Below are 25,426 nucleotides of genomic sequence, written 5' to 3'. Positions count from 1 at the left end.
GAGCCCCTTTTGAAGGATGAGAGGAAAGGAATGAAAATCATTTTTGATCAGAGGAATATAAGCAAAAGACATCACAGTAAGAATTGCTAGAATCATTGGCTCAGTTGTGGTATTGAGAAGCAACAGCAAGAAAAGTGTGTCTTAAAATCACAGCTTAACTATTTTCATCAGTACAAATGAATTTGAATTCCTCAATTCCTTAAGAGCGTAAATAAATAGCAAGAGTTTGGGTTATTTGGGATCACTGTTCTCGGGAAACTATTTACAGGTTTTGTATAGTGGAACAGTTGAACTTACAGTATTACTTGCATAATAGTGATGCTTATATATGTATGTCTATAAAGTGATAATCACTATGCTCTTGTAAATTATTGCACTAATTATTTCATCGTACTATTACTGTGAGTTACTAATTACTAACAGTAATTCTTACTATATTGTGAAACAGTGTTAAAGAAAAAAATGTTAATGTTTTCAGGTATACCATCTAGAACAAGCAGTCCTTCAAATTTTTTGGCTTTTATATTTGATTACAAAGTAATTCTCATATATATATATGAGAATTATATATATATATATATATATATATGTATATATGTTGTACCCTTTTATTTCCTGCAAATAACATTTTTCTAATTTCTGTTTGCTTTTCTTTCAGTTGTTTTACAGGTTTGCAGCCTGGTCCTTTACCCAATCAAGTTCATTGAAACTGTGAGCTTGAAAATTTACCATGAGTTCAACTGGGGTTATGGCCTGGCCTGGGGTGCAACTATATTTTCGTTTGGGGGTGCCATCCTTTATTGCCTGAACCCTAAGAACTACGAAGACTACTACTAGAACCAACAGTCTGAGATTTTAAAAACAACCAACCATCCAACAAATGGATTATGTCTGTATCTTTTCTAACTCACTGTTTTCTAAAACACTTGTGGAGCATCAGGCAGTTTGCTCAGTTGATTTAATATCTTTTGCCTTTTGGCTGTCAACATCATAACCAGCTTTTACATCCATTTTAGGGACCTGCACAAATTAAGAGAGCTGATTAGACATAGGCAAATGCTGCAAACTTCAAATATGTTCATGTCATTTTTCTTGACAAGTGAAGGGTCTATATGACAGCAACCATTGTGAGAAACTAGTTGGAATGAGAAATGCCTGAATCTCCTATTGCCTGCAGGGGAGCAGCTGGCATAAGCAACATTTAGAAGTTCCTTTGCTCTGACAAGGATTCCACTGTTAGAGTCCTTGTCTCCTGCTTATCCCACCCAATGACTAGATTGGCCATTGGTTATTTGCTTGAGTGAGCTTTCGAAAAGTGAACTGCCCTTCAGCACCTAATGGAAGTTCTGAATGTAATTGGTTCAGGGTACATATTCCACCTTCAAGAATACTCTTTTTTTTTAATGGGAGGCAATGCTTTGGCAATCAGCTTTTCCCCGGGAAGGGAGTCAAGTCTTGGAGACATGTGCTTTTCATTATGTGGTTAGCAGTTGTGCCTCAGCCATATCTAGAATGAGGAAAATTGAGAGTCTCTACTTTCCCTGGGGCAACTAGAAAGAAATATGCATGAGTTGCTTTTGTCCTAAGTACCCTTTAAATCATTTACCAAACATTACCGCAAATAATTGTGCATATGTAACAAGCTTAAATATTTTTATAGAAGGTGAACCATTAGTATAAATGGTAATAAGTTGTTCCCTAACCCTATACATGCATTTGCCTATTACACATAAAAGTAATATTTGCTCTAGTGAAGTGATTTGAACACTAACCTTGTACACGTTAAGAGGCTTAGATTGGTATTCACACTTACTTACTGTACAAAAGTACATATACCTTAAAACTTTTGCTCTATGTTCTCTACTGTTTCACTGGAAAGTTTTAATAGAATTGTTTAAGAAGAAAAATTGAAATGGTGTTAATCTGAAAATTCATGATTCTTCTGTAAGCACTGTAGTTCAAAAGAGAATAGCAATTAGAATGATCATTTTGTTAAAAATTCCAGTAAAATAGAAGGCTGCTTTTTTTTTCAAGTACTTTAAATGTCTTTATTAAAAAATAAAAGAATAGCAATAGATTTATAGAAATGTTTAAATGTCTCAGTAGAGGAGTAGAATTCATCTGGTTATCACCTGGTCCTCTGAAGTTAACTAATGGGCTAACTGATTTGTGCACACATTTATGATGGATTTATGTTAAGGGAATCATTTGTTGGCTGTTCAAATGGAAGGAAATATTAATGATAGGGAAAAAGTTTGCAGCTAATCTCATACTGCAAACTTGCATTAATCCTGTTTAATATACAAATTTGGATAGTTTAATTATAAACATATTTTTATATCAAATAATACAGTTCTAATATAAAAATTATAGATAGTTATTTTTGTTAACAAAGACACTAAAACAGTATGTCCTGGTTTTGGCCCTTTTGCAGAAAGAAGCATTGGAAAAATCATTTAAAACCCACTTATGTTCTATTGTATTGCAAAATCTGTTAAGAGCAGGACCACATCAATAGTATTTAATCATTTGCTTTACCTCCCAGAGCAGAGTTCTGCTTTCAGCTTGTCTTAAGAACTGTTGCCAAAACAACAGGGGGAAAAAAATCTATTTTATTATTCAAACACTTAAAAAAAACACCCTCCTATCTTGTGACTTTTCTATAGAATCACAAAGTAAATATAAAGAACCAGGCTTAATCTTACTTTAGCAATGACAGACAAAAGTAATTAAATGCATCCTAGAGAGAAATCTTTGTAAAAGTATATGATTCTCCATAGAATCATAAGAAACTAGAAACTGGGTAGAAGTTTTCCGGAAAGGTATTAGTATTATAGAATCTTCTGAAGCAATGTTCTTAAAAACTAGTAAAATCTGGGCCAGACTGTCTTGCAGTTAATTGCATATTGTCAGAGCAGCATGAGAAATACGATATTTGTTGGATAGGGATTTCGGCTACTAAACACTCTCTATTGTGAGAGAGTCTCCTTATTCCTGAATAATGGAAGAACAGTACTTTGGTGCTGACATCAATGAGGCACTTTTCTTAGTCCTAGTAGAGGATGCAGTGTGCTGTTAGACCAATATCACATCTCGAGTCTTATCAAGTTTTCATTCTCTGTCAATATGACAGGCTGGAAAATGACAGAATATGTTATAGGCTAAGGCACACATGTTTGCAGTACACTGAAAAGTAGATTTCTTATATAACTTTTCTCCCCTTCCCAGTGAAGAGCCCTATGTTATATTTCTACCATCACTAATATTTGAAAGTATTTCATGACTAACAAGCTCAGTACAACGTGAAAGTTGTTGCTCATCCAAAATACTGTTTCATCTATCAGAATGAACACATGTGAATTTTCACCTACATTATGTCTTTGCAGCTTTAGGTTTGCTTGATGGTTTCTTACAAGCAAAACTGTTGGCTATAAATCCATTGTTTATCTTAAAGAGATATATACACGTACATACACACATAGAGCATAAAGTACTCAGCAGGGCTAGTTATTTGGATTTCTTGCACAACTATTTAGCTTTTTGTAAGTTCAACATGTAAATTTTAAAGACAAATATAGAGAGACCTATGTGTTTGAAATATAAATGATATATATGGATTAGCATGTACCTGTATATTATTAAACATGCAATGAACTGACTGGTAAGTGACGTCTAATTGTATGGCTAGCAATGTAATTTATTCAGACTGTATTTTTGTACAGAGCAGCGCACACTAACCTATGCCTCTGTGTCCTCTTTAATGCCTAAAACTGTGCCTAGAAATTTCATCTGTCTTAAAAAATAAAATTATACTTCATGCTGTTTATGCTATAGTTTCTCTACTGCTGTTCTATATTTATTATTTTTAAATATATGACATGTTTACTACTTAAATATGAATCCATGGTATTCTGGTTATTTTTTCTAACAGTCCTCTGGGGGAATCCTGTTTATCACTCCAGTGGTTTTGAGTTTGCAGTTTCGCAATTGGTTCTTCATTTCATGATTTTTGTAGCTGACCTGAAGTTATCTATGTGGAAAAAATAAAAATAAAAGTGGTTTCACTGATGCGGTTTGACTTGTGCCTTCTCTGCTGTGTAGACTCATTAACAGGTTCCCAAATTACATGTCTGCAAGTTGATGTTCTCCTTTATAATATATACTTTACTTGGAAAACAGAACCTGCCATAACATGGCTCATTTTATGTAAAACTTTTTAAAACTGCTTTTGTTTCATACTCTCTCCCAAGATTCTTTCCGTCCCTTGCAGGCCAGTTACATAAACACTAAGAGAAAGAAAGAATGTTAAATGTCTCTTTAAAGCTTTCTTTTGAAATGCACAGGAAAGAGATACAGGGCAAGCTATTGATTTTCATACTTTAATGACACAATTAGAAACAGGAGTAGCAAAAGGCTCAATACTCTGTTTTGGATTTTGTTTAGTTTTCGGTGTTTGCAAGGTAGGTTAAAACAGCCTCTCCTGCATTATTTTCTCATTTTTAATTAGAGAAGTACACTCCATTTGCCATGCACACATGCATGTGCATATGAACAAATCCATAAAATGGAAATTTTGCATCACGTTTGTGTATATAAGTGGTGGGTATACTTGGAAGGAAATTTAAATGAGGCAATAAAATGCACTTGTATGGGTGCCAGAAATTTTTCTTGAAGAGCTAAATAGAACCACATGTAATTGAATAAATTTTCTTGTATTGATAAAATCAGTTTGAACAAAAAGTACATATTTTTGTTAGGATATCCTTTCATGTCTCTTATGAACCCTTAAATTTTGAAAGGTTCACAGAACTCTTTTCTGCCAAAAAATACTGTAAATCATCTGCAAGCCTATGCTATATTTAATCTCAAACTTTCAAAAGTATGCATATTTGACAGCCATAAATTCTAATATTTCCTATCACTTTTACTTTCAATGGCCTTATACTCTAATTTGATGGAGTAACATCATTCATATGATGTATTACATTTTCAAGATAAAGTAACTTTCATTTGTATGTAGAATTCTTATGAGCAAAACACTTTTACAAACATGTCCTGCTTGGGAATTATCCATGACCCACTTTCTCTGAATACAGAGGACATGGAGACATAACTTTGCTCTGATTTGACAAGGGAAAATCCTTTGCCTTCAGAGATTTCATTGTGAACATGAAACAGGAAAGCGTTTTCAATTTGCTCTGCCATGATGGCCGTATAGCCTGTTAGCAGTTTCTTTTATTAAGCCAGGTCCATCCTATGTCAATACAGCATACCGTTTAAGTCATTTGGGTTAGAAAGTAAATTGGTAGTGAAGTCATTTTCTATTCTGTAGAATAATCCACTGAATACCTGAATTTCTGAATTTATCGAATTCTCATGGCCTGTTAATAGCTTTTCAGAAGCAGAACCTTAGGTGGGATTAAAAGAGCAAATAAAAATTAGAATTATGTGCTTAGTATTTTCACTAGAAGCACTAATTTACTTGAATAATTTAACTTTTATGACAACTATTGGACTGTGGTATCATAGCTACTTAATGCCAAAGTTAAGATCAGACGAAGTAATAAAACACCATCTAATAAAATGCCAACAGTTTTTCTTATATGAGACAGGTCTTCAGACTGTTTGGGAAGTCCTCAGATGTTTTTAACAACTACATGTTGCTATGAGCAGAGAGTCCATATATCTATAATTAGAAAATCCGTTTTCGAAGAGTCACCAGCTGGGTGACTCACACATTTATATTCCAGCAGTAAGTCTAATAGTTCCAAAGTATAACTAAGAGAACAGGAGCTGAACTGTTCAAGAGGGAAGAATAATATGTGGTGTTTCAAAGCCAAGATTAACAGCACACAAAGAATGGTGTTCTTTATAAAACTAAAGCTGTGTTGAGTGGTTCACCAGAGGAACTCAGTTTTGGCAAGCAATTATTTCCAAGTTGAATGACTTCATAGGAATAATGATTATAAAGGAAACTTGGAGCAAGTGCTGGAAAATCATGTCATCAAACCAGCAAAAACCTTGAATACTTCAATTTCTGCATGTGACCAGAATTAATGAAGAAAATAGTATCTAAATACACACACACACACACACACACACACACACACACACACTAATAGCCATATATACTAATCGTATGTAGTAGATAATTATACATTACATATATGGGATAGTGGTACTGAAGACTGCCCCTTGGCAGCTTTGAATTTATCATTATAAAGGTAAAATAAGAAACAGCCTGTTTTTAAATAAAAATACGGTTCACAAGAAAAGTTTAAAGAAATTGTTTTAAGTCTGAACAGACTTGAGCTCACTATGAATGAGGGATTACATTGTTAAGGGATAAATGGAGGAGATACTTGTGTTAACAGATACCTTGTGCTAACTCGTTGATGCCATGTATTAACTGAAAAGACATAATGCTCTCATGCTTGAGAACCTCTCCCACACACAAACTTCTCTATCAAAGTGTTTTTGGAGACTTTTGTGGCCATATCACTGTTCAGTGGGAATGTAGCAACTCCTAACATCAAGAACACTTTTCCAATTTCTAACATTTAGGTGATTCTTCTTAAACATTATCTAGCTATTATGATCGCGTTACTTACTTGTATAGTGATGTGTCCGAAAGAAGCAAAATGAGAAATTGTAATCATTGGAAAGGAAAAAATTTTCCTCTACCATTCAAGTTTTTTTTTTTTTGGCTAGTCTTAAGAATTAAATTGATATGAGACAGTTAAACAGGAGAAAATCAAATTTAATTATGTACATATGGGGACTCTATAAGATTATGAGGCCCACAGGCAGTCAGGCATTTCAGCTAAGAAGCAGGTAGGGGTCTGGGGCTACAAAGGGAAGAAAGGCAATTCACGGGAAGATGAAAAAGTCAATGTTTGGTAAACGGTATTTGCTGAGCCTTCCAGAAACAATAGGACATAGAGGACTTGGCTCGAACAGGACTAGGTAGGGTTCCTCCCTGTCTATCCCACCTAGTTCATATTATACTATAGTTATCTGTGGTGATAGCTGTCTCTGGGAGCAGATCCTCTGTCTAAATCCTTTCAAGCAGTTATGGAAGAAGCAAAAAAGAAAAACTCCTTGAGTCGACTGTTTCTTAAAAACAATCAGCCTAAAGTAATCCACAGGCCAAAAGAAACATTTGAGGAGGAAAATTTTGCTTCCCTAAATAATAAAACATTTAACACTTACGATAATGAAAATTATGCTTCTCATTCAACTCCACCCTCTGAATGCTGTTCACTGTTGGAAAAATTTTGGCATAAATTTGACATAATATAGAAATCCTTATGGAGGTGTAATGTTTCATATAAAATTTTCAGTTATATTTTCTGAAGACCTTGATATTTTTAAATGCTGCTCAATGAAGCAGAATTTTGGAAAAGTCTATTCTCAGGGTATTTCTGTGCAAGCCTCAATATTTAGAACATCTTTCTAGCCAATTTTCAAGACATGGAATACTTTGAATTACTCTCTCCCATTTCTTCAGGCCTGTATAAAATTATTTTTCCCTATCTGTATCAAAAGTCAATAAACATTAGTACATAATTTGGCCAGGCCTTTGAGCTTTAGCAAGTTCAAGTATGATCCTACACACCAGGATCCAACCTCCTACTGCCAATGAATGGATAACATTTTTTAATTAGAAATGTTCTAGAAGTTGAAGTAAACACTAAGACTTCTCATGCCCATTCAAACCAAAAGCACAGTTTGGCTTCAGTTAGGTTTCTTTGACTATTGTGCCATTTGGACAGGGAAAACACATGTAACATGCTATTTTCCTAAACTAAGGCTGGTTTTGATTTATTAGTATAAATATGTAAAAATTTCATGCATTTATATGCTTAGAATGATTTTCATATTATCTATTTTGGAACTGGAACTTTTTTAGATTTACAACTTAATAGAAATACAAAGTTACAGTTAGAGTAACGATTGAGGAAAAATATAGGAAAAGGAGATCAAACAGCTAGATCTTCCAAGTCTTACCATTTAGTCCTAACTATGTGGTATAAGACTGTGAAAGTATGAAAGCAGAAACCGGACAGGTTGTTGTAATTGATTAGCTTTGGAGTGTGTGCTCCACCCATAATGATTTTTCTGAGAACAGTGGAGGACTTGGCAGGCGGCCATATTTACACCACATGACCCTGCACCCCTGGTCAGAGGTAATTACTGCAGAGATGGTTCCTGCCTTAAGCTAGCCTCCTCTGTTTCTCTTGCCCATTAATTTGGAATTGGTCTCTGCATGTAGCTAGTAATAAAATGCATAAATAATAATAAAATGCATGGGGTTTTGGGGTATGTGTGCAGGGATGCAAAGAAAAACTGCAGAGAATAAAGGAATGAAATAGATATGCAGAAAGAAGCAGACAAGAAGGACCATGTAAGACCTAGAGAGTGGGAAACAGTATCAGTTCCTAGTAAAGTCAAGCTGCCTGTGTTCCATGAAATACTCCTGTGTCCTTCCAATAATTTCCTGTTTTGATTAAACCAGTTTTATTTGGAACCAATAGAACTTCTGTTAGACAAAGTACCCTTCATTAGAGGGTTCAATATGTAGGTTGTGCTAAATGTCCAAAAGAGAACTGGGAAGATTTCTTGGCACACTTCCCATCCCAACCTAGGGTGCCCAACACTCCATTTCCCTGTCAAAATTTACTCCCACTTGTCTTATTCACGTTACAATGCCTCATTCACAGTATAATACAGCTCAGTGAAAAGATTTTAATGTAAATTCCCTGTTCTCTGTATATATATTTTCCAGGATCAAAGTCATACACTAAGGAGGAAAGATCAATAATTATCAGATGGCAGAAAAGCTGCCCTGGAATCTCGGAAGCCACTTATCGTAATTTCTCCCCCATCCTATATCTAGAATGCACTGGCAATCTACATTAGCCCCTAAGAGTTGTTGTGCTGCACAACCCCAGAGAGCACCATTCTCATGTGTTCTCCAAGAATGCCAGTCTTTCTGACTTTGCCTATTTCTTTGAATTTATGGCTTATTTTGAGGATTTCAAACTAATATCTCACACACACAATATATTTTTTAAATATTTTATTTATCTACTTGAGGGAGAGAAAGAGAGAGAGAATGAGCAGGGGGGAAGGGCAGAGGGAGACAGAGAGGGAGAGAGAAGCAAATTCCCTGCTCTGCAGAGAGCCCAATGAGGGGCTTGATCCCAAGACCTGGAGATCATGACCTGAGCTGAAGGCAGACACTCAACCAAATGAGCCACCCAGGCGCCCCTCACATACACAATATTATCAACCAAAGTTTCCATTACCTTTACTCTACTGCTGCTTTGGGCTCAGGTGCATCAAGCCCAAGTAGAATCAAGCATTTTGGAGCAAACCCAGTTAACAGAATATAGTAAAAGAGTCTACTCATCCAACTTCTCTGGAGATTTGATCTGCATGGCTCCTTAAGCAAGTCAATCTGATGGTTACAGTTATTCTTAAATCATCCTTTGGCTACATAGTGGCTCCAACACCTGACAAAGTAGTTACATACAAGCACAGACAACTAAACCCAAGGTCAAAGACTTAATCTATGATATAGATACTAACAACTTCAAGAGGAGGATTGTTCTTAAAAGGAAGAACATCAGACCAACAATATTTAGGTGTTTACACGACATAATAGGATGAAATTTTTAGTTCTTGGTGCAAAGTATTATAGGCAATCAAATTATCTGTCATCTCCACAGCTTTCATCCAGGGACTAAGTGATCCATTTTGAGAGTTTTTTTTTGTTTTATTGTTTTTTTTTCTATTTAATTTAAAAATAAAGTTCTATTGATTGATGTGAATTTTAGCTTTGATGGACATTTATTCTGTGACTCTGGATGACAGCTGATGGCCTCGTGCCCTTAAGACCAACTGATTCACTACTGCTGGTATAATATACGATCCCTTCATTCTGTGAACAGTATCTTCAGATTGTCCAGAGAAGCCACATGTACACACAATATTAGACAAAGAGTGGCTCTGACAACTAGTACTATTGGGAAAAGGGCCCCTTAAGACTTAAGTGATAGAAGGCTTCAGGGATATGGTGGGACTTTCTCTGGCCCATTTTAGTTGTTTCAGTATCTGATATCACTAAATATCCTACATCATCATTTTTTTCATTCATTTACATTTCTCAGGCCTTCAAAAGATCCTTGAACACATCTAACAAAAAGTCCAATCCTTTAGCACATTCTTTTTTCCCTGGCCTGTGCAGCAAAGGCCATTTGTGTTTTGAAATACCAGCAACTGTCCCATTTCCTCGGTCAAGGGAAAATACATGCCTTGGTATTTTCCATTCTTATTTGGATCTAATAATGTGAGGCAAAACAATTTTGCAATCCTGACTCCTTCATCAGGAAAATGACATAAGAATCCACATAACAATCACAGTACAAGGCATTTAGGAGTGCTGTATTTTACACACTATATTTAAATGCTTCAGGAATAAGAATAGAGTCTTAAAAATACATCAGGTCAGGAATTGCTTCCTCCTTTCTCCAGTCTTTAAATGCAAACACATGCATAGTGACAACTCTCAGAAAAATAGCCCTAATGAGAATTTCTCCCTTTCCCAAGGGGTGCCCTCTGCCACCATCTATTTATGGAATAATAGTGGGCTCCCTCCTTCATTCTCACATCCTACATTTAAAAGAGCAATTTCCATTTTTAAAGTATTGCTGAAAGGAAAGAAGTCATCTTTTATCACAGTCAGGAAAGGTCAGCAAGTCAGTAATCCTCCATTCACTTACTGACAGAAATATCCTTCCCTCCCACAGCAGACCAGAAAAGTGATTTATTTGAGATTGACATTAATACATAAAATGTTCAGTACACCTAGCTATGCCTGGGCAATCCCTTACATGGTCCAGAGGCTTCTTTTATTACCTGCTAAGGCTGTGAATTGAATCTGTTGGAGCAAGCATTGTAGATAGGATTCCCAATATCCTCTCAAGCACTCTTCCATAATATCTGATCCTGTCAAGGCCAAAATATTTTCATAACGAAGACGAACGAAGAAGCGCTTTTTGCTTCTGTGCCCAGATGTTGACCTTTCCTTTGCATTTGGGTGCCCACATACATGGACGACCCTATTTCCAGAAGTTTTCTTTGTTGCAACCTGCATGTTTGATTCTTAGTCCTCCAAATATTCACTAAGTTTTATTGTGACTTTAATATGGGCCCAATGTTGTACAAGATCAAGGGACATTTCTAAATGTATAATCTGAGACTTCATAGGTCTTCTAATTCAAGGGGGCAACACAAGCATTGCACACAGAAACAATAATTTTGCCTCAAATTATGGAATACTTGCAGTTCTCAAAGTAAGTCCACTGATTTTATTACAACCTGATACTTTAACAATATAGAGTATATAGCAATATTTTGACCAAAATTAATACATGGTTAAACAAAATGATATATGTAAGAGTCAGTCTGGGTTTCCTGTCCAGTTATAGGCTTAATATTTTCTTTTGGGAAATCTCTACCTATGACTTGTATCTTGTACAATCTAAGATACCACTGGTTGTTAAGACCTTATGTACCAATAAGAAAGGAAAAACCAAGATTGTGTGGAGGAATGGTCTAACAGGAGTCCTCTGATTAAAACTGGGTCTAACCAAAGGCTATAGCTTCAGTATAAAACTAAGCAACTCGATAGAGTGGCTACAGAGAAAGGACCGGCAAGGGAAACTTAGTATTACAACCTCAACACTGGGTGGCAAATTTGAACGACTAGTCAGTACTCATGCAGGTTTGAGGTCTAAATTCACACTTTTAGTATGGTCCAAGAAACCTCAAGCAGAGAATTTAATTTAAAATGGTCTCAGATGGATTGTGCCTGAAGTTGGCTGGCAAAAGCAAATGAAAATTCTCTCTGGAAGTCCTTAACTTTGACCTAAGCTGACAAAGATTGAGGGTGCACTTGATTATAAGAGACACTCTGATTTCACAGGTGCAATAAAATATGTTTTAGGATTAATGAAATATGGTTATTACTTATTTGTAAGTGATTAAAAGACTTTCACCTCAGAATTAGCTCTTATTTATGATTAAAATATCTGAGATTTAAGAAGAGTTATCATATGTCTTAGTTATTATTTTTCAGTGTCTTTAATTTTAGGAGACTTATCTATTCATCTTCCGAGATACGTTTCCAGCATAGCAATCCCAGGCTACTATGTCACTTATTCACAAAATAATAATGGTGAAAATATTAGATAAGAATTTAAGTAGTTCATTTGAGAGATTTGTTCTCTATAAAAGCAAACATTTAAAACACGTGGTGCTTAATGGCAGCTTAGGCTAATGGAATACAGATAAACCAGAAGATAATCATGTAGGGGTGCTTCCATATGAGATGTTTTAATTAATATTATTTGTTTTTAAATCTTTTTTATTGTGAAATAAAATACACACGAAAGTGTACAAATTCATATGTGGAGCTCAGTAATTTATCATGGAGTGAACATCCATAGAAGCATAACCAAGATCAAAAAACTGAAATTGTCATGCTTCTCTCATCACAGTCCTCCCCATTTCCCCCACTCTAGAGAGTCATCTCCTTGTTTCCTTTTCCAAAAAAAAAAAAAAAAAATAGCTTGACCATGTAACTAGTCATCCTTATATATTACAGTTTTATTTAGTCTGGTTTCTGAACCCGGGAAAATGGACTCATGCAGTAGTTGTGTTTCTGTCTTAGTTTGTTCAACATTACGCCCTTGGGATTTATCCGTATTGTTGTGTGTAAATTGTAGTTTGTCCACCTCACTGCTCTTTAGTATTCCATTATATGAAGATGCCACAATTTATTTATCCTTTCTACTGTGGTTGGACATATAGTTTGCTCTCACTTTGGACTACTACAAATATTGATGGTATGATTATTCTTGTATAGATCCCTTGATAAGCTGTACACACACTTCTGCTGTGTATTTATAATTTGGAATATAATTGATGGCTTCTTGGGGGAATTCACAAGTTCAAGTTAATAAGTATTTCCAAGCAGTTTTTGAAAGCAGTAGTATCAATTTGTATGTCCATCAGCCATGCAATAAAGTGCCAATTTTTTCAGGCTTGTGTTTGTTTGTTTGTTTGTTTTTAGTCATCTGGCCTGTGGAAAATTTTTTCAATGACTTTTAAGAATAAATACAAATTTGCATATAGCATTGTAGGATTAAACTGTCAAGATTGAAAACGACTGACAGGTTCAGACAACGAAACAATGACAATAAGGTAAAATTCAGCAGGAATGATACAAAGCTACTTCATCTGATCAAGCACAATACAAGGAGACTAAGTGTCACAGAATTTCACATGAAAAAGATGGCGGGGGGCGCCTGGGTGGCTGAGCGGGTTAAGCCGCTGCCTTCGGCTCAGGTCATGATCCCAGGGTCCTGGGATCAAATCCCACATCCGGCTCACAGCTCAGCAGGGAGCCTGCTTCCCTCTCCCTCTCTCTCTGCCTGCCTCTCTGCCTACTTGTGATCTCTGTCAAATAAATAAATAAATAAAACCTTTAAAAAAAAAGATGGCGGGGAGGAGGAGTCAAGATGGCGAAGAAGTAGCAGGCTGAGACTACTTCAGGTAGCGGGAGATCAGCTAGATAGCTTATCTAAAGATTGCAAACACCTACAAATCCAACGGGAGATCGAAGAGAAGAAGAACAGCAACTCTAGAAACAGAAAATCAACCACTTTCTGAAAGGTAGGACTGGCGGAGAAGTGAATCCAAAGCGACGGGAAGATAGACCGTGGGGGGAGGGGCCGGCTCCGGCAAGCGGCGGAGCAACGGAGGACAAAATCGGGACTTTTAAAAGTCAGTTCCACTGAGGGACATCGCTCCAGAGGCTTAACCGGGGTGAAGCCCACGCAGGGTCAGCGTGGCCTCAGGTCCCGCAGGGTCACAGAAGGATCAGGGGTGTCTGAGTGTCCCAGAGCTTACAGGTATTAGAACAGGGAACCCGGCTACAGAGACAGAGCCGAGGAGTGACTCTCAGCTCAGGGTTACCTTGAACCGGTCGCAGGCTCGGTCAGCTCGGAGCGCGGCTGGAGGCAGGGTGACGGGAGTAAATCGGCGCTGTTCTCTGAGGGCGCACTGAGGAGTGGGGCCCCGGGCTCTCGGCTCCTCCGGGCCGGAGACCGGGAGGCCGCCATCTTCATTCCCGCCCACCGGAACTCTACGGAAAGCGCTCAGGGACCAAAGCTCCCAAAAGCAAACCCGAGCGGATTACTCAGCCCAGCCCCTGGTAAGGGCGGTGCAACTCCGCCTGGGGCAAAGACACTTGAGAATCACTACAACAGTCCCCTCCCCCAGAAGATCAACAAGAAACCCAGCCAGGACCAAGTTCACCTACCGAGGAGTTCAGTTTCAATACCAAGGAGAGCAGCGGAATTCCAAAGGAGGAGAAAGCAAAGTACGGAACTCATGGCTTTCTCCCCATGATTCTTTAGCCTTGCAGTTAATTTAATTTTTTTTCTTTTTCAATTTATTTTTCTTCTTCTGCTAATTTTTTTTAACTTTTACCCTTTCCTTTTTTAATGTTTTTTAACTAGTTTATCTAATATATATATATTTTTTCCTTTTTATATTTTTTCGTTATTGGTTTTCTTTTTTTAATTGTTTCTTTTTTTTTTTTTTTTTTTTTTTCTTCTTTCTGAACCTCTTTTTATCCCCTTTCTCCCCCCTCACGATTTGGGATCTCTTCTGATTTGGCTAAAGCATATTTTCCTGGGGTTGTTGCCACCCTTTTAGTATTTCACTTGCTCCTTCATATACTCTTATCTGGACAAAATGACAAGGCGGAAAAATTCACCACAAAAAAAAGAACAAGAGGCAGTACGAAAGGCTAGGGACCTAATCAATACAGACATTGGTAATAAGTCAGATCTAGAGTTCAGAATGACGATTCTCAAGGTTCTAGCCGGGCTCGAAAAAGGCATGGAAGATATTAGAGAAACCCTCTCCGGAGAGATAAAAGCCCTTTCTGGAGAAATAAAAGAACTAAAATCTAACCAAGTTGAAATCAAAAAAGCTATTAATGAGGTGCAATAAAAAATGGAGGCTCTCACTGCTAGGATAAATGAGGCAGAAGAAAGAATTAGCGATATAGAAGACCAAATGACAGAGAATAAAGAAGCTGAGCAAAAGAGGGACAAACAGCTACTGGACCATGAGGGGAGAATTCGAGAGATAAGTGACACCATAAGACGAAACAACATTAGAATAATTGGGATTCCAGAAGAAGAGGAAACAGAGAGGGGAGAAGAAGGTATATTGGAGAGAATTATTGGAGAGAATTTCCCCAATATGGCAAAGGGAACAAGCATCAAAATCCAGGAGGTTCAGAGAACCCCCCTCAAAATCAATAAGAATAGATCCACACCCCGTCACCTAAAAGTAAAATTTACAAGTCTTAGTGACAAAGAGAAGATCCTGAAAGCAGCCTGGGAAAAGAAGTCTGTAACGTACAATGGTAAAAATATTAGATTGGCAGCAGACTTATCCACAGAGACCTGGCAGGCCAGAAAGAGCTGGCATGATATATTCAGAGTACTAAATGAGAAAAACATGCAGCCAAGAATACTATATCCAGCTAGGCTATCATTGAAAATAGAAGGAGAGATTAAAAGCTTCCAGGACAAACAAAAACTGAAAGAATTTGCAAATACCAAACCAGCTCTACAGGAAATATTGAAAGGGGTCCTTTAAGCAAAGAGAGAGCCTAAAAGTAGTAGATCAGAAAGAAACAGAGACAATATACAATAACAGTCACCTTACAGGCAATACAATGGCACTAAATTCATATCTCTCAATACTTACCCTGAATGTTAATGGGCTAAATGCCCCAATCAAAAGACACAGGGTATCAGAATGGATAAAAAAACAAAACCCATCTATATGTTGCCTACAAGAAACTCATCTTAAACCTGAAGACACCTCCAGATTTAAAGTGAGGGGATGGAAAAGAATTTACCATGCTAATGGACATCAGAAAAAAGCAGGAGTGGCAATCCTTATATCAGATCAATTAGATTTTAAGCCAAAGACTATAATAAGAGATGAGGAAGGACACTATATCATACTCAAAGGAACTGTCCAACAAGAAGATCTAACAATTTTAAATATCTATGCTCCTAACGTGGGAGCAGCCAACTATATAAACCAATTAATAACAAAATCAAAGAAACACACCAGCAATAATACAATAATCGTAGGGGAGTTTAACACTCCCCTCACTGAAATGGACAGATCATCCAAGCAAAAGATCAACAAGGAAATCAAGGCCTTAAATGACACACTGGACCAGATGGACATCACAGATATATTCAGAACATTTCATCCCAAAGCAACAGAATACACATTCTTCTCTACTGCACATGGAACATTCTCCAGAATAGATCACATCCTCGGTCCTAAATCAGGTCTCAACCATTATCAAAAGATTGGAATCATCCCCTGCATATTTTCAGATACAATGCTCTGAAGCTAGAACTCAATCACAAGAGGAAATTTGGAAAGAACCCAAATACATGGAGACTAAACAGCGTCCTTCTAAAGAATGAATGGGTCAACCAGGAAATTAAAGAAGAGTTGAAAAAATTCATGGAAACAAATGACAATGAAAACACAATGGTTCAAAATCTGTGGGACACAACAAAGGCAGTCCTGAGAGGAAAATATATAGCGGTACAAGCCTTTCTCAAGAAACAAGAAAGGTCTCAGGTACACAACCTAACCCTACACCTAAAGGAGCTGGAGAAAGAACAAGAAAGAAACCCTAAACCCAGCAGGAGAAGAGAAATCATAAAGATCAGAGCAGAAATCAATGAAATAGAAACCAAAAAAACAATAGAACAAATCAACGAAACTAGGAGCTGGTTCTTTGAAAGAATTAATAAGATCGATAAACCCCTGGCCAGACTTATCAAAAAGAAAAGAGAAAGGACCCAAATAAATAAAATCATGAATGAAAGAGGAGAGATCACAATGAACACCAAAGAAATACAGACAATTATAAGAACATACTATGAGCAACTCTACGCCAACAAATGTGACAATCTGGAAGAAATGGATGCATTCCTAGAGACATATAAACTACCACAACTGAACCAGGAAGAAATAGAAAGCCTGAACAGACCCATAACCAGTAAGGAGATTGAAACAGTCATCAAAAATCTCCAAACAAACAAAAGCCCAGGGCCAGATGGCTTCCCGGGGGAATTCTACCAAACATTTAAAGAAGAACTAATTCTTATTCTCCTGAAACTGTTCCAAAAAATAGAAATGGAAGGAAAACTTCCAAACTCATTTTATGAGGCCAGCATCACCTTGATCCCAAAACCAGACAAGGATCCCATCAAAAAAGAGAACTACAGACCAATATCCTTGATGAACACAGATGCAAAAATTCTCGCCAAAATACTAGCCAATAGGATTCAACAGTACATTAAAAGGATTATTCACCACGACCAAGTGGGATTTATTCCAGGGCTGCAAGGTTGGTTCAACATCCGCAAATCAATCAATGTGATACAACACATTAATAAAAGAAAGAACAAGAACCATATGATACTCTCCATAGATGCTGAAAAAGCATTTGACAAAGTACAGCATCCCTTCCTGATCAAAACTCTTCCAAGTGTAGGGATAGAGGGCACATACCTCAATATTATCAAAGCCATCTATAAAAAACCCACCACAAATATCATTCTCAATGGAGAAAAACTGAAAGCTTTTCCGCTAAGGTCAGGAACACGGCAGGGATGTCCGTTATCACCACTGCTATTCAACATAGTACTAGAAGTCCTAGCCTCAGCAATCAGACAGCAAAAGGAAATTAAAGGCATCCAAATTGGCAAAGAAGAAGTCAAACTATCACTCTTTGCAGATGATATGATACTATATGTGGAAAACCCAAAAGACTCCACTCCAAAACTGCTAGAACTTGTACAGGAATTCAGTAAAGTGTCAGGATATAAAATCAATGCACAGAAATCAGTTGCATTTCTCTACACCAACAACAAGACAGAAGAAAGAGAAATTAAGGAGTCAATCCCATTTACAATTGCACCCAAAACTATAAGATACCTAGGAATAAATCTAACCAAAGAGACTAAGAATCTATACACAGAAAACTATAAAGTACTCATGAAAGAAATTGAGGAAGACACAAAGAAATGGAAAAATGTTCCATGCTCCTGGATTGGAAGAATAAATATTGTGAAAATGTCTATGCTACCTAAAGTAATCTACACATTTAATGCAATTCCTATCAAAGTACCATCCATTTTTTTCAAAGAAATGGAACAAATAATCCTAAAATTTATATGGAACCAGAAAAGACCTCGAATAGCCAAAGCAATATTGAAAAAGAAAGCCAAAGTTGGTGGCATCACAATTCCGGACTTCAAGCTCTATTACAAAGCTGTCATCATCAAGACAGCATGGTACTGGCACAAAAACAGACACATAGATCAATGGAACAGAATAGAGAGCCCAGAAATAGACCCTCAACTCTATGGTCAACTAATCTTCGACAAAGCAGGAAAGAATATCCAATGGAAAAAAGACAGCCTCTTCAACAAATGGTGTTGGGAAAATTGGACAGCCACATGCAGAAAAATGAAATTGGATCATTTCCTTACACCACACACGAAAATAGACTCAAAATGAATGAAGGACCTCAATGTGAGAAAGGAATCCATCAAAATCCTTGAGGAGAACACAGGCAGCAACCTCTTCGACCTCAGCCGCAGCAACATCTTCCTAGGAACATCGCCAAAGGCAAGGGAAGCAAGGGCAAAAATGAACTATTGGGATTTTATCAAGATCAAAAGCTTTTGCACAGCAAAGGAAACAGTTAACAAAACCAAAAGACAACTGACAGAATGGGAGAAGATATTTGCAAATGACATATCAGATAAAGGGCTAGTGTCCAAAATCTATAAAGAACTTAGCAAACTCAACACCCAAAGAACAAATAATCCAATCAAGAAATGGGCAGAGGACATGAACAGACATTTCTGCAAAGAAGACATCCAGATGGCCAACAGACACATGAAAAAGTGCTCCACATCACTCGGCATCAGGGAAATACAAATCAAGACCACAATGAGATACCACCTCACACCAGTCAGAATGGCTAAAATTAACAAGTCAGGAAATGACAGATGCTGGCGAGGATGCGGAGAAAGGGGAACCCTCCTACACTGTTGGTGGGAATGCAAGCTGGTGCAACCACTCTGGAAAACAGCATGGAGGTTCCTCAAAATGTTGAAAATAGAACTACCCTATGACCCAGCAATTGCACTGCTGGGTATTTACCCTAAAGATACAAACGTAGTGATCCGAAGGGGCACGTGCACCCGAATGTTTATAGCAGCAATGTCTACAATAGCCAAACTATGGAAAGAACCTAGATGTCCATCAACAGACGAATGGATAAAGAAGAAGTGGTATATATACACAATGGAATACTATGCAGCCATCAAAAGAAATGAAATCTTGCCATTTGCGACGACGTGGATGGAACTAGAGGGTATCATGCTTATCGAAATAAGTCAATCGGAGAAAGACAACTATCATATGATCTCCCTGATATGAGGGAGAGGAGATGCAACATGGTGGGTTAAGGGGGTAGGAGAAGAGTAAATGAAACAAGATGGGATTGGGAGGGAGACAAACCATAAGTGACTCTTAATCTCACAAAACAAACTGAGGGTTAATGGGGGGAGGGGGGTTGGGGGGGTGGGATTATGGACATTGGGGAGGGTATGTGCTATGGTGAGTGCTGTGAAGTGTGTAAACCTGGCGATTCACAGACCTGTACCCCTGGGGATAAAAATATATTATATGTTTATAAAAAATAAAATTAAAAAAAAAAAGATGGCGGGAAGCTATGAAGGTGTTATGGTCAGTAAAAAAATTGGTATCCAAATCTGCACTAAGCAGGGTCAGTTTTCTCAAAGCAGAGCTTGTATATGCCCAGGCCCTAAGGAAAAGTTATCATTTCTCTCAGTAGATGATTGAATAAGTTGAATGAAGGAGTGACTGAATAGTTTGTGTTCAAAGCTGAATACTAGAGAAAGACACTCAAGAGCAAAGCTCTTCTGAGCATTCTTCCTCTTTCCTATTTCAGAGGACAGAGACAATTAGGTAACAATTATCAGAGGAGAAACAAATGATTAAATAGGAAACAGTGAAATCAAGCCTAGGATCTTTTGGAGACACTGATGAAACAATAGGTTTTGTATAAATCATTTAAGTCTTAGTTATGCTTTCTGGAGAACTCTCTTTCCCTGTTCTATTTCATCTGTTTTATTTTTTAGGTTCCTTTTTTTCTTCCCTTTTGTTCTAAGTTCACTTTTTCTTTCTCTCTTTTTCAAAGTGTCAGTTCTGTGTTTTATTAAAAAAAAAAAAAAAAGTACTCCTACAGACAAAAGCCTCCCAAATCAAAAAGTCCCACTTCTGGTCATACCTTGCTTAGCTTAGGCACATGCTTCCACAGAGAGTCCTATTTCTCTTCAGTTCTCCCCACTATTCATTTCACCCAGTGTAGCATTCTAGTTTTATTTTTTTTAAGAAAATAATAAATTTTGGGGGGGAGATGTTTGATATATATGTAAATGAAAAGTCAAATGGAATTTAAAAAAAATTCATGCCCATAGAGAATATTCCATGTAAATAAAGTCACACCTCATAAACTTAATGCCTATTAGCATCTCCAGACTTTTCTTTTTTATGTTTATTCCAATTTCTAGGCATAATCAGCTTCTTGTTTTGCACCATTTGTATTTGCATGACTCCTCGAAGCTGAGGAATAAAGGCCTGTTTCGTTGCTATTTCCCTAGGTTATTTTGGTTCAGTGGTCTGATGTGTGTAAAGCTTCATAAAATTAAGAAATATCTTATTAATGCCTTCATTTCCCCTTCAGGTTTTTTTTGTCTGTATGATCTATGCTACAGATTACATTTACTGTAAACTTAATCTATTTTTAATGACACTTGCCAAGAAAACCATGGCTTTATTTTTCTGTTTACTTGGTAGTTGCCAAGCAAATAGCAGCGGTCTATCACCGATTCGGAAGGAAGGTGGCATGCTAAATTTCACCATTTATTAGTTTTCCCTATGTAACTGGCATATCAAAGAACAGCGCATTTTAAATCATCTAGTGCTTGCCTGGGGTTTCTTTTTTTATGAGACAAAGAAAAAACTTAGTTGGAATTTTACAGCATCTTTGAAAAAGAGTTGCAGCTTCATAATAATGACTTATATTTTTAGTGTGCTTTAACATTGACAAAGCACTTTCAAAAAAATGATCTCATTTCATCTTCACAAGAACAAAGCCATTCAGTATACTAGTTAGGATATGGCCTCTGAAGCCCAGCTTCATAATTTCAAACCTTTCCTCTGTCATTTATTGTCTCTTAATATGACCCAGGGCAGTTCATTGAACTTTTCTCCGGGTCACAGTGTCTTCTTTTGTCCAGAGAGGATGATAATAGAGCCTATAGATTTGTTGTGTGCATGAGATGAGAGAATCATTTATATTTGTTAGTTATTGCCACAATAATATGAGTACTGATATAAATCCTCTAGGGTATACGACTAAAAGTTTATAGTTGGAGGTTGGCTATACTAATTATACCTGGTTTCCTGAACAGGTCTAGGAGTTGGCTGAATGTCAGTTGATCTAGAATGGCCTAGGCTGGAATGACTGGATGTCCTTAACTTTGTCTAGATGTGTCTTATTCTCTAGCAGTCTGTCCTGGACAGATTCCCGTAGCAAAATAGGGCAAGCCCCATTGCTAAAATTCATTTCAAACCTCTGCACGATCTCACCCATGCTAATGTTCCATTGACAAAAATAAGTCAAGTTGTTAAGCCCAGGGTAGGTCAGCCAACTAGTGATGGGAGGACACTGAAAATATATTTTTGCAAAGGGCACATATACCGAGAGGGGTAAAACATTGATGCTATCATTGTAATCTATTACAACATGTGGAACATAACAAAGTACTTAAATGACAAGATTCAATAAATGTATAACTCTTACTATTAGGTTGATCCAAATGAAATGATCATTTTTATAGATAAAAATGATCAAATATCAGCTATTTTATATGATTCAAGCTCAAATTACCATTGCAACTTCCTGTAAAAAAGAATTACCATCTACAATTTTCAGTGGAAGAATCTAAAGCCTAATTAATTTTCAAGGTTACTCAGCTCATAAATTTTAGCCTTTTATTTCAATGTAGTCTTCTGACTTTAAATTCAGTTGTCTTCTCTTACATTATAGCAGCATTATGAGATTCTTGGTGATAGATAACCGATTGTAACTATGACATGACTTTATATATAATACAGAGTCATAATTTTCTAACTCTTTTTTTTAAACAGGCTTTAATTAAATTTATTTTTCTTATAAAAAACTCTGTGGTGGCCACATCTGGAACCTGTGTTCTCTGCAGAGAAACTCTGGTGTGAGTCTTTACAAGATGGTCAGTGAATTCCTAATAGGGAGACTTGGTGAACACAATCTCTTTCCAGAGGTCATAGGTGAGATAGCCACAGGTCTTGGAAATGACATCAAAAGTGGCCTTGGTGAGGCTGCCTAGGGTGGCAGTGCAGCCCTGGGGTGAGGTGTAGCAGGTGTCAATACCGGCTGTCATCAGCAGCTTCTTGGGCAGCACCTCTGGGAGCAGGGAGGAGGCGCACCAGCACAGAGCCATAGAGGCCAGTCAGCCTTGCATGGGACAGTACAGGGCTTGCCGATCTTGCTCCACCCGTAGCTTTGCCACAGGGACAATGGAAAGTTTGGCCAGTAGGATGGCCCCACAGATGGCAGTGGTTACCTCCTTGGAGCACTTAACATCCAGACCAGTGTGTTGATTGTAATCGCCCATGACAATAAATGCCTTGAACATGGTCTGCTGGCCAGCACGGGTTTGCTTTTGCACAGGCATAACCTTCAAAACCTCATCCTTGAGGTATGGTCTCCAGGAAAAAGCCAATGATCTCAGAGCCCTTGATGGGCTGGGAGAAGAGATAGATCTCCTCCCAGGGACTTGATTGTCATGCCCTTGATCAGGCGGCCCAGCTTGTCGATGCACTCCTTGTCCTTGGCCTTGCCTCTGAGACCCCCACCCCCGACCATGGCCAGGACCAGGTCTGGGCTGCTGCTGCCTAATCCTCCAGTGAAGCCTTGGCAGCCTCCCATTCCAGGGCCCCAGGGCCCTCCAGGCCCTCCTGCAGCACCGGCGTCATCTGCTGTTTGGTGTTTTCTCAGAGAAGAAGCTAATTTCCCAGCTCTTTATCCTCATAAAACTCATGCTGTGCCAGTGAGTACAGGCATCTGAAACACCTGGTCTTTTGCCAACACTAACCCTGTAGCATTCCATCTCCTGGTTACTAGCTCCCAGAAACAGAAATGAAGTTGGTAGTAGCTAAATGCTATATTGGTACTCTCAGAAAAGCCATCTCAAAAGCATTTGAGAATTTATGAATTATAGCTAAATATATTATTTCATGTTTATCTCACTTGTATGTTCCTAAACATGCTGGCTATGGTATTTTTTTCACATTTATTTCTTGTTTGTATATCTAATTATATTTTAGCCAGTTAAATAGATACATTCTGTATAAATACACATTTGGATTATTTTTACATATGTGCCTATTACATATTTAACATTAAACTCTGCATCGCAGGGGCACCTAGGTGGCTCAGTTGGTTAAGCTCTGCCTTTCACTCGGGTTATGATCCCAGGGTGCTGGGATCCTGCCCCAGTAGGTTTCCTACTCAGCAGGGAGTCTGCTTCTCCCTCTCCCTCTGCCTGCTGGTCCCCCTGCTTGGACTCTCTCTCTCTCTGTCAAGTAAATGAATAAAATCTTAAAACAAACAAACGAAAAAAACTATGTATCACGATGTTTCTAGAGATGCTCTGTGCACTGTCTTTCACATGGCCTCTATTCAACAAATTGCCTTAGATTAGTAAACAGACATAGAGTTACAATACAACTGATGTCCCTATATGTGGATTTGGATGAATCAATTAAATGAACATCCAAATCAAATTATTCTTACATTTACAAATCATGTTTCATATAGCTCAGAAGCAGAGAATATTTGCAAGGAGCAATAAGCTATTAAAGATCCTCATTATAATATATTGCTACTGAATTAAGTTTCCTTATCTGTCAGTTAGTATCTTATTTATAATGAATCTAATTTCATTCCTTCCTTTCTACTCACACTAGGGTCATGATCTCGGAAGGATTCTTCATTCTCTGAAAAACTGGTAATTTCAAGACCCCAGAATTCTGTTACTTAATGCTTTTTAAATTAAATGATTGCACAGATTTATTTTGTTGGTGTTGTCAGATCAAGAAAGACATATATTTATTACTGGTGTAAACAGCCACAGTATCTTTTTTTAATTTTTTAATTTCTTTTCAGTGTAACAGAATTCATTGTTTATGCACCACACCCAGTGCTCCATGCAATATGTGCCCTCCATAATACCCACCACCTGGCTCCCCCAACCTCCCACCCCCCCCAAAACCCTCAGATTGTTTTTCAGAGTCCATAGTCTCTCATGGTTCATCTCCCCCTCCAATTTCCCTCAACTCCCTTCTCCTCTCCATCTCCCCATGTCCTCCATGTTATTTGTTATGCTCCACAAATAAGTGAAACCATATGATAATTGACTCTCTCTGCTTAATTTATTTCACTCAGCATAATCTCTTCCAGTCCCATCCATGTTGATATAAAAGTTGGGTATTCATCCTTTCTGATGGAGGCATAATACTCCATAGTGTATATGGACCACATCTTCCTTATCCATTCGTCCGTTGAAGGGCATCTTGGTTCTTTCCACAGTTTGGTGACCGTGGCCACTGCTGCTATAAACATTGGGGTACAGAGGGCCCTTCTTTTCATTACATCTGTATCTTCGGGGTAAATACCCAGTAGTGCAGTTGCAGGGTCAGAGCGAAGCTCTATTCTTAATTTCTTAAGGAATCTCCACACTGTTTTCCAAAGTGACTGCACCAACTTGCATTCCCACCAACAGTGTAAGAGGGTTCCCCTTTCTGCACATCCTCTCCAACACACGTTGTTTCCTGTCTTGCTAATTTTGGCCATTCTAGCTGGTCTAAGGTGGTATCTCAATGTGGTTTTAATTTGAATTTCCCTGATGGCTAGTGATGATGAACATTTTTCCATGTGTCTGATAGACATTTGCATGTCTTCATTAGAGAAGTGTCTGTTCATGTCTTCTGCCCATTTTTTGACATGATTATCTGTTTTGTGTGTGTTGAGTTTAAGAAGTTCTTTGTAGATCCTGGATATCAATCTTTTGTCTGTACTGTCATTTGTGAATAT

The 25,426-nt window shown here is 37.6% G+C and overlaps 1 protein-coding gene and 1 pseudogene across 1 annotated transcript in view; one reads left to right on the top strand and one right to left on the bottom strand.

The window, feature by feature from the left end:
* LOC111150439 (transmembrane protein 47) overlaps positions 1–4,068 on the top strand; it is a 30,320-nt gene extending 26,252 nt beyond the window's left edge. Inside the window, exon 3 of the mRNA XM_022507904.1 lies at positions 659–4,068. Coding sequence (XP_022363612.1) covers positions 659–837 — 179 coding nt within the window. The 3' untranslated portion in view covers positions 838–4,068. The remainder of the gene's footprint in view (positions 1–658) is intronic.
* Positions 937–25,426, bottom strand: part of LOC111150380 — a 40,527-nt pseudogene continuing 16,037 nt past the window's right edge.

This window comes from Enhydra lutris, unplaced genomic scaffold (assembly GCF_002288905.1).
Source record: "Enhydra lutris kenyoni isolate GAN:26980312 unplaced genomic scaffold, ASM228890v2 scaffoldscaffold23, whole genome shotgun sequence".
Taxonomy (NCBI): domain Eukaryota; kingdom Metazoa; phylum Chordata; class Mammalia; order Carnivora; family Mustelidae; genus Enhydra; species Enhydra lutris.
Note: the sequence above shows the minus strand (reverse complement) of the source record. Positions and strands in the feature narration are given on the sequence as shown.